The sequence below is a fragment of the Telopea speciosissima genome, chromosome 11 (genome assembly GCF_018873765.1).
Source record: "Telopea speciosissima isolate NSW1024214 ecotype Mountain lineage chromosome 11, Tspe_v1, whole genome shotgun sequence".
Classification (NCBI taxonomy): domain Eukaryota; kingdom Viridiplantae; phylum Streptophyta; class Magnoliopsida; order Proteales; family Proteaceae; genus Telopea; species Telopea speciosissima.
The window spans coordinates 23599659-23609486 of record NC_057926.1 but is presented as its reverse complement, the minus strand read 5'-3'; the positions used below and the strand labels follow the sequence as shown (position 1 = coordinate 23609486).

The 9828-nt window shown below is 39.6% G+C and overlaps 1 protein-coding gene across 1 annotated transcript; it reads right to left on the bottom strand.

Moving 5' to 3' along the window:
* Nucleotides 1-6254: 6254 nt before the first annotated feature.
* Nucleotides 6255-9015, bottom strand: LOC122646658 (ubiquinol oxidase 2, mitochondrial-like). The gene is made up of 4 exons (XM_043840247.1): nucleotides 8659-9015; nucleotides 8378-8506; nucleotides 6466-6954; nucleotides 6255-6351 (listed from the first exon to the last, which is right to left on the bottom strand). The coding sequence occupies exons 1-4, from the start codon at nucleotides 9013-9015 to the stop codon at nucleotides 6292-6294; spliced, it is 1035 nt and encodes a 344-aa protein (XP_043696182.1). The 3' UTR covers nucleotides 6255-6291.
* Between the last annotated feature and the right edge of the window lie 813 nt (nucleotides 9016-9828).

Sequence of the window (9828 nt, the reverse complement as noted above, 5' to 3'; positions counted from 1 at the left end):
GTATATCTGTTAAGGACTAAAGATGAGGCTTTGGAGAAATTCAAAATCTACAAAGCCGAAGTGGAAAACCAATTGGATCGTAAGATTAAAATCTTACGAACTGATAGGGGAAGGGAATACTTCTCCACTGATGATTTTTGTGAAGTTTATGGAATTATCCATCAAACAACGGCACCCTATAGTCCTCAACAGAATGGAGTAGCAGAAAGGAAAAATAGGACTCTAACAGAAATGGTGAATACACTTTTACTTACTTCTGACTTACCAAAGAATTTATGGGGGGAAGCATTAATGACTGCTTGTCATATAGTTAACCGTATACCCCATAAAAAGACTAATATCACTCCCTATGAATATTGGATGAAGAGAAAACCTTCTCTTGGATATTTCAAAGTATGGGGATGTAGAGCATTGGTAAGATTAACTGATCCTAAAAGACCTAAATTAGGTGAAAAGGCAATTGAATGTATTTTCATTGGCTATGCCCAACATAGCAAGGCCTATAGATTTCTAACGATGGAATCTACAGAGACCGTTAGCCAAAATATAATTTTGGAATCTAGAGATGCTGAGTTCTTTGAGGATTCATTCTCTAGGAAACGGAAGAATGAAAACACAAACAAGGAGGATCAAGATATTGTTCAATCAAATTCTGAGAATAATGAGAGTGTTGAACTTAGAAGAAGTAAAAGAGTTAGAGTGGAAAAATCCTTTGGTCCAGATTTCTATCAATTCTTGGTAGAAGGAAACAGAAATGAAGTTACATATTCTTGTGTGTATAATGTTGAACATGATCCATTGACTTTTCGAGAAGCCATGAATTCTCAAGATTCTGCTTTTTGGCAAGAAGCTATAAATGATGAAATGGATTCTCTCATGGGTAATAAAACATGGGTTTTAACAGATTTACCTCCTGGATTTAAATCTATTGGTTGTAAGTGGATTTTTAAGCGAAAGCTTAAAGCTGATGGAACCATTGATAAGTTTAAAGCTAGGCTTGTAGCAAAGGGCTTTAAGCAAAAAGAAGGCATTGATTATTTCGATACATATGCTCCTGTTGCTAGAATTAGTACAGTTAGATTGTTAATTGCTTTAGCATCGATTAATAAACTTGTTATACACCAAATGGATGTTAAAACTGCTTTTCTAAATGGAGATTTAGAAGAAGAAGTTTACATGGAACAACCTGAAGGGTTTGTTTTGAAAGGCCAGGAAAGTAAGGTTTGTAAACTAGTCAAATCTTTATATGGTCTAAAACAAGCTCCTAAGCAATGGCATGATAAATTTGACCAAAAGGTTGTAGCAAATGGATTTAGAATAAATGAATCTGATAAATGTGTTTATTCTAAATTCAAGAATGGACATGGTGTTATAATATGTTTATATGTTGATGATATGTTAATCTTTGGTACTAATACAAGCACTGTTTTGGAGACAAAGGCTTTCCTATCTTCGTGTTTTGATATGAAAGATATGGGTGAAGCAAATATAATTTTGGGAATCAAAATTGTTAGATCCTCTGATTGTATTTCTTTAACACAGTCTCATTACATAAAGAAAATATTAAAGAAATTCAATCATGAGGACTGTAAACCAGTTGCTACCCCATATGATCATTCTATTAGATTAATTTCTAATGAAGAAAATTGTATATCTCAATTGGAATACGCTAGTATCATTGGCAGCTTAATGTATGCCATGCAGTGCACTCGTCCTGATATAGCTTTTGCAGTTGGTGTTTTGAGTAGGTTTACTCATAACCCTGGACAAATTCATTGGAATGCAGTTTCTAGAGTACTTAAGTACTTAAATGGCACAATGAATTATGCATTAAGTTATAAAGATTTTCCCGCAGTACTAGAAGGATACACAGATGCTAATTGGATCACAGGATCCGATGAATCAAAGTCCACAAGTGGTTGGATATTTACCTTGGGTGGAGGATCAATTTCTTGGGGATCCAAGAAACAGACTGTAGTTTCACACTCCACTATGGAGTCTGAATTTATCGCTTTAGCAATGGCAGTAAAGGAAGCAGAATGGCTTAGGGACCTCTTAACAGAGATTCCTCTGTGGCCTAAGCCAATACCTGCTATATCAATATCTTGTGATAATGAAGCAACATTATCAAGGGCTTATAATAAAGTCTACAATGGAAAGTCAAGGCATATCAGTTTAAGACATAGCTATGTAAGAGAACAACTCATCAAAGGAGTTGTGACTATTAGTTATGTAAAGTCAAAGGAAAATTTGGTTGATCCCTTTACAAAAGGCCTGGGTAGGGATGTGGTATGGAAGACTTCCAGGGAGATGGGTTTAAAGCTTTGAAATGAGAGGTAACCTGCAAGTGGAAACCAACTAGACACTAGACCAACATCTAGTCAACTAGTTCAATGGAAAAACACTTGTAGTAATAACCGGTTATGCACTCAACTAGTAGAGATAAGATCTCTTGACATCTCAAGGTAGTGCATGTTTGTATGGAGAAACCGTCAGAGGGTAGGATCAGTCCTTCAATGAGTCTATGCCTTATAGGAAATGCAAGTCATACAATTGCATTTTATTAGATTCACCTATATAAGTGCAGGAAGTGGGGCCGCTTCTGCGAGATTCAAAGCTTGTCTCTAAGGCACTTATGAAAACCTAAGATGAAAGCACAAGGCCATAAATGTGCGGGTGTTATTGAAACTATGTTCAAGTAAGTCATACGTCTAGTATATTAGATTTGTCGCTATAAAATTCTAAGTTCAAGGCTACGGCTACTTCGTTTTTGACAAGTACTAATGTATTTTGACAACATAAAGGTTCAAGTCGAAAGACACCTTTATGTAAGTATGATTTAGAAGTACAGAGAGTTTACTGACTGAGGCTCAATTATTTTAAAAAATTGGGGGAAATTGTTGGAATTTTTCAAAATATTGATGTGGACTTTTAGTCCCACATCGGCTATGAAAGGAAAGCTCATTGGGTTTATATGTGTTAGTAGTAAGTAGTTATTATTATCACATGTAATGCTAGAAGAGATTGTACGGTGCACTTGCGAGCGAGGACGGTACCCGTCCGAGCGCGTATGCGTGCGCGTGCGCATGCGCGTGCGTGAGGCGCAATGTGGCGCTTTGATAGCGCACTTTGCACTTCGCACGTGCGCATCGTCGCAGTATGTCGCCTTAATCTTTTCGGGATCGACGGTGTCTGATCAAAGGGTGCTTAAGATCGATCCGACCGTTGGATCGGTGGCAAATCAAAGAGGGAGTGCAACCCTTGGTTTAACATTGACCCCAAGAGTTGCAGCCCACACGAACAGCCAAGGGAGCCCAGCCCAATAGTCATGACCTGTCAGGTCAAGTCATATGAGCCAATGGGTGTGACCCATCCGAACAGGCCTTGTGGGCCTATAAATGGGCCACGAATTCTCTCAGTCCAGATGATCAAAATATCTCTGATAGCTTCACAGTGTTACTGTCCCTGCAACCAGTAACAGTCCGCCTGATTTATCTTGGGAGGCAGGTTTGCTGCAACCCTTTGCAGGATTAGGAGGGTGCAAATACTGTCTTAAGGACAGAACGATTTCGTTCGACTCAGGCCTTCTTTCTGTCCTCTCCTTTTTGTTCAGATTTCTAACAGTTATCCACGTCAATCATCAGATGCACGACCCCTGCTTCAACGGCACTTCAACATTGTGCACTAAGAAATGGGTAAGTTGAATTTTCTAGCTCATTTGAGAAATTTGACAAACTGCAGAGAAATATTGGAGAAGGATTTGAGAACTTTGAAGAAGGTGTTGCGCATGTTTCAATCTTTTGATTTGAAAGAGTTTTTGAGTGATTGAAGGTTCAAATAGATTTCTAGCTGTATTTTTGGAGTTTGGAGTTCAACAGAGCAAGTTCATGGATTGAAGAGAAAAAAAAAAAGACAAGTTCTTCCCGTATTTCAATTTGGTTTCGTTATGGATTATCTACTTTTGATTTTGGTTGATGCAATGGAGATGTTTTGTATGCTAGATCATAGCTTGCATGTGAGGTTTGCACTTGAGAGAAAAGCGGATTTGAGGTTTCATTCTCAGCAACTCAGGTTTTGAAAGAGCAGTTTTAAGAACAAGGTAAGGTTAATTGCAATTTATTTTATTTAGAATTGATGAATGATTTAGAGGTTATTTTGAAGCTTCAATGACAGATTTTGACCTGGGAAAGAGTTCTATTGTATGGATTTTTGGGTTGAATGTGTTTGGGTTCGCCGTTATTGGAAACCCTTTTCAAGGCAATGACTTATCTTCCTCATTTGATGTCTAAATGAACTGAAGTGGGGTTTGAAAGTAGACTCGTTTAGCTTCATTTTATGAAGAAATAGGTATTTTCCAGTTCTGCTTGGAAGAGGGTCAAAATCCTATTGAAAGGGTTGGGAGCCGTGGTAAGAGCCTCCACGAAGCGGCTAGCCCGGCAGAGTTTGGAGGCTAACCGATTGAGTAATCGGAGGACATTGATTGCCTGTGGACCTAAAAAGGTTCCTTGGCAAAGGCTTTCGGCACAGTTGCAGGAGAGGTTGGCTAGGGATCCGGCGAAGCCGGATCAACCCTGTTTGGGTGATTTTGCCTGTTTTGAAGGGCTAGACATAATGGGCCTGGTGGATTTGACTTCCTTAAGGTTTATGACCCATTTATGGGTTGGGTTTTTTTTTTTTAATGAAAGGGAGAAAATATATTACTAAATAGATGGAAAACAAGTACATTGTTCATACATACAAGGAAGCGATTGTTTCGCTGCTACCTTAGCCTTTGATTTTAGCCAAGTCAGAATCCTATCATTAGTTATGTTTCGGAAAGTGATATCCATTGACAATTCCAAAATCTGCAAAAAAAGAGTTAGAAGATCATAGGGCCATAGAGATCGGGATGGAGTTGGAAGAAGTCCAAGCAAAGAGTTTTCAGAACACCAAACTTCTTTCAGCTTCACACCTCTCTTCATTGCAATAATTAACCAGTTAATTATCCCAGTCAACTCTGGTTCCAAAACGTGGGAATTTTTAATGAATCCTGCATTGACCAAAATGAATTTGCCATCTAACAAAATGCCAAAGGCCCAACCAGAAGAGTTTAGGTCTCTGGAGTCAACCCCTGCGCATAACAAAATAGAAAATTCTAAAATAGGTAAATCAGGCATGGTAGAAAAAAACCAAGTCCTCCTCATCAGAATCAGTTACACATGGGGCCGAAATTGGGGTAGGGGATATATTAAGATCCTGCAACCAAATTGTGACTTTTCTTAAAAGCATGAAAGGGTTGGGTTTAATAGACTTAAAACATAAGTTGTTCCTAGCTTCCCAAATACAGTAGCAAGTAATTATGAACACAGAAAAAAACCAGTTCAGAGTGGATTTATCAAGCCTTCGAGAGAGAAAGGTGGATATGCAGAATTGTGTTCCATGGAGGGGTGGGTGAGAAATTCAGTTCTCAATCCCAAAGGTCCAACTACCCAGATATGTTTAACCCAATCACAGGAGAAGAAGATATGCCAGATGGTCTCATTACAAGTGCCACAGAGAGCAGAAGTGGGGTCAACCTAAATCCACTTTGAAACAATATCCTTACTGGAATCCTTGCATTTAATACACGCCAAAAAAAATATTTTAAACTTAGGATGCAAATTAAGATTCCAAAAATAACTTCTACCAAGTAAAAGAAGATAAATCATGATTAGTGGAGCCAGAATTGAGAAAATTGGCCGCTCTTTTAGTGTTAAAACGGCCATCCTTGGCAAAGGTGCACCACCATGAGTCATACGTATCGGAAAGACGTATGAGTGAAATAGCCTGTACAAAACCTGAGACAAGCCATCTGAACCGATCATAATCCCAATTGAGGTCATTGGAAAGGAAAGAGCAACCTTAAACAGGGTGAGATCTATGAGAAGTATCCCCTGGATAGTAAACCCAGGGATGGATGGGATCCACGGATCCATCCAAAAGTAGGTGTCCAGACCATTCCCAATTTTCCTAAAACTAAAAGCCTTTAGAGATCCAATGTCCTTACATTAATCAAAAGGACATTTGGAAACCAAAAAGTAAAATTAAGTAAAGGATAGTAGTGATGAAGTAATAAGCAACAATATTTATTGATTAATATAAATTACAAGAAGTAGTTATAGATAAAAATAAAATTAAAAACCTCGTATCAGAGTCATAGTTTGTTGGAAGAGAGTACTATTCTTCAAGATCTCCCTAAATAAATAATTTACAAAGAAAACTTTTGCTTGTAAAATTTATTTTTTTTTTCTGTAATCCCTCCATTGCAAGACTTTAGTGATAGCCAAGTGGAGCAGGGGCATGCTTCAGCTCATGTCCTTGATAGTGTATGTCCTGTAATTAACCAAACCAATCAAAACAAATCATTTGTTAGTCACTTTGAATCTCAAATATACCTAAGCATAACCATTCAGATAGATGCATGCCACGTGTGTACAAGATCCTTACCGATGCAAAATGGTTAACGTCACGATGATGCGCCTCATCGGCCCTCACGACCAACACGACATCACGGAGTGTGGAGTCAGGTGGCATCTGCCAGTAATCGATGGCGATAGCAGGTGCTGGTACATTCTCAATATTACCTTTGTCAAGTTCCTTCAAGAACTCGGTGTACGAGTGAATCGCTTCTTCTTCCAAATATCCTACGACTCGGTGAGCGAACTTAGGCGAGATCATGTAACCTAAGAAGTAAGCATTGAAGAACACTCCTTGAACTGTGAATACAAGAGCTCGTTCGTACCACCTTGGCTGAGAAACCTCCATGAATGTCAAGAGATGCATTCGCTCGTTCTCTGCTTCTTCTAAAAGTGCTCTGATCCATCCTCCGCTGTGTTCGAATCGCCTAAGAGACTTACAGTGCAAAAGCATTCCTCCAACCATGCCTGGCACAGCTGCCACTGTTTCAAGCATCATAGCGCGGCAACCGTATCGTGTCTGTATTCAGAGAAAGCTCAAGTTTAGATCTATATTTGACTCGGAAATCGGAATGAAACTCATCCGAGTGAAGCATCAAGTCGTTATTACCTAACTAGTACGCAAGGAAACCGTGAAAAATTATACATCGTGCACTCAAGCATGTGAATTGTCTCTCAAGAAAACGACAAGAGATATCTTTTGATTTTTTTTCTGTTGACCGGTAAGATGAAACTTTCATTCTCCCACTATTTAGGAATATGTGGACTGTGGACACAACCGCAAATAACACGTAACACAAATATGAGAGGTTGGGAGTTGGGATTTTGGCACAAAAGAGTTCACGGTGTGACACCGGTATCAGTCAGCATCGATACCTATCAATATTGATTGAAATGAATCGATCATATTGGACTGGATCCGACAATTTTGTCTCCAACGATTTTGATTTCTATTTATTTTTCCCTCCCGGATCCTCTATTGTCGAGCTGCCCAACCGCAGTACTGCACAAACACAGCAAGACACAAAATGATTGCCGTATCCCTATTCTGGCAAGGCGCTGGGACAGGGGTAAAGTAGTCATTGCGTATCTTGTTATGTTTGGACTCTGGACAGCACAGGCAGTAGAGGATCCAAATCATGGTTTGAAGTATCGAATCGGATCGATTGATATTGACTGCATTGGATCGGTATCAGTCGAGGCCGATCTCGAGATTTGACCGATACAACAAGATTTGGCTGGATCGTTGATTGGATCGCCCAACTCGTTTGGATCGGCCAATCCAATCCAATCCTTGACCGATCCAGCTAAATATATTTTTATTTTTTCAAAGCTTTTAAATTTTTTTTAGTTTATTATATTATCTTGACCGATACTAATCAATTTTGACAGATCCGATCCCGAGATCACAACACCCACTAACTCTAGCCGATACATGACCGAATCCATAAAAAACGATTTTTGGGGTTATTTGACCAATCCTGACCGATTTGGACCAATCCAAAAAGGTTTCGGCCATGACCAATCCCAAGTCCAATACCTGGATTTTGAACCTTGATCCAAATTGTAATTTTTGTACCATCGATCCTGTATGGCTAGGTATCAAGAGACTCCTAAATCCGTAGTTGGGACAGAGCATATACGATCAAACTCGATGAAAATAAATGGAAATTGAAAATTAGACGAAACCCTAGGTATCACAAGCCATTTATTTGTTTATTAAAAAATCTAATAGATTTATAAATAACTTTCATTTGCTCTCGGTAGGTCAGATGCCGCATAAACGGAATCCAATCACTCTTTTACATTCCAGCAGTGCGGCATCTGACGTACAAGAATGGCTTGATCCATTCTCATCTTATCTTTCTGTGTCCAACCTTGTGATCTATGTAAATTTATGTATAAGAGTAAAGAAAACAAACGTAAAGGGCGACCCACCATACCTGGAAAAAGAGATCAGTTGGGTATCGGAGAACCCTGACAGTCCAGTAAGCTAAGTTATCCAAGAACGTAGTTGGGGCGTGGTGCTTGTTCAGATCAATCGAAACATTCGCTTTGTACGTCTCCCATGGCTTTAGAACCAATAAAAAAATAATCAATTTTCATAATTAAATAAAATAACTGAAATAACATACCCATCTGGCCATCTCCATTTTCCTTGGAAAGAAGGAAGGACGGACCGCAAAAAAAAAATAAAATTTGAGAAACAGAGAACTTAACATACCCTGAAGCAGGTCCACTTCCAATCCGTGCCATCCTCCTTAGTAATCTTAGAAGGAGCTATGCCCCAGTAGCTAGTGATCGCTTTCTCCTCCGATTCACCTCCGGCAGAAGAGGTTTTCACTTCTTTTTCTTCCCCTTCTTTGTTTAAGGCCAATGTACTTCCATGCCGTACACCAACTGCTGGGAACCTGATCCAGACCACGCTGGTTCTAACTGGCACTACAGTTGTTGTTGTGCGAAAGAAAGTAGAAGTCCCGGTCAGAATTTCAGTAGCCGGTTCGCCAATGGTTGGAGTGGAAAAGAGCCGTGGTCCAAACTGCTTAACCAGCTGACCGGCCATCCTCGAACCCCTCGACATCTCAGAGCAACAAAGAGCCCAAAATATAAACCGATCAGAAGGAAACGGTAACAACAAAGATATTGGAGACGTCTCAGGCGAGCTCTTTGGAATTTTTGTTTTGAAGACTACAATTGTTTAAGGTACTGACGAGCGTTTATAATAGGGTGTCAAAAAAGCCCGCTCGGCCCGAACCCGCCCGAACCCGCCCTGAGCCCGGCCCTAACCCGACCCTGATTTTTCAGCCCGAAGGGCGGGTTAGGGTTTAGAAATAACTTGACCCTGACAGGGTCAGGTCGGGATCGGGTTTAGGCCTCGGGTTGAGCCCGGCCCGGCCCTACCCGACCCTGTATTGTTTTATAAGCATATATATAATATATATATAGATATATACTTTTATATATACAATATTTAATTATATTATATATAATAAAAAACACTCAAAAGCGTCAAAACTGAAAACCCTAAAAGCAATTATTTTAATTCATCCCCATCTCTCCTCTTTCCCTTTCGAAGAAACCCCATCTCTTTTCCTGCGGACTGCAATGTCACTCTTGAAGACTTTGGATTAGCCTCAATCGTTTTTGTTTGGACTTTGGAGTTTGGAGAAGGCTGACGAGCAGAATTGCAAGGCGAGTTTGGACCAACCAGGTATGTGCGATTGTTCTTCTTCTTCCATATCTCTCTCTTGGTTCTGTCTCTCGCTCTCTTCTCTTTGCTATTTCTCTTTTTTATTTGTGTTCCTTTTCATCGCTCGAACCCTAGAAGGGGTTAATCAAAGTTTCGAGAGGAAAAAAGGGGTGGTGGGCATTTTCGTTGGAATCGAAAAGTGGT

Bases quoted from the DNA above. Each gene is read 5' to 3' on its own strand.
- LOC122646658 (XM_043840247.1), bottom strand. From the start codon at position 9,015: ATGTCGAGGGGTTCGAGGATGGCCGGTCAGCTGGTTAAGCAGTTTGGA. The intron at 8,507-8,658 runs GTATGTTAAGTT...TTGGTTCTAAAG, and splicing joins GGAAGTGGACCTGCTTCAGG to CCATGGGAGACGTACAAAGC. The intron at 6,955-8,377 runs GTATGGTGGGTC...CTCTGAATACAG, and splicing joins CAACTGATCTCTTTTTCCAG to ACACGATACGGTTGCCGCGC.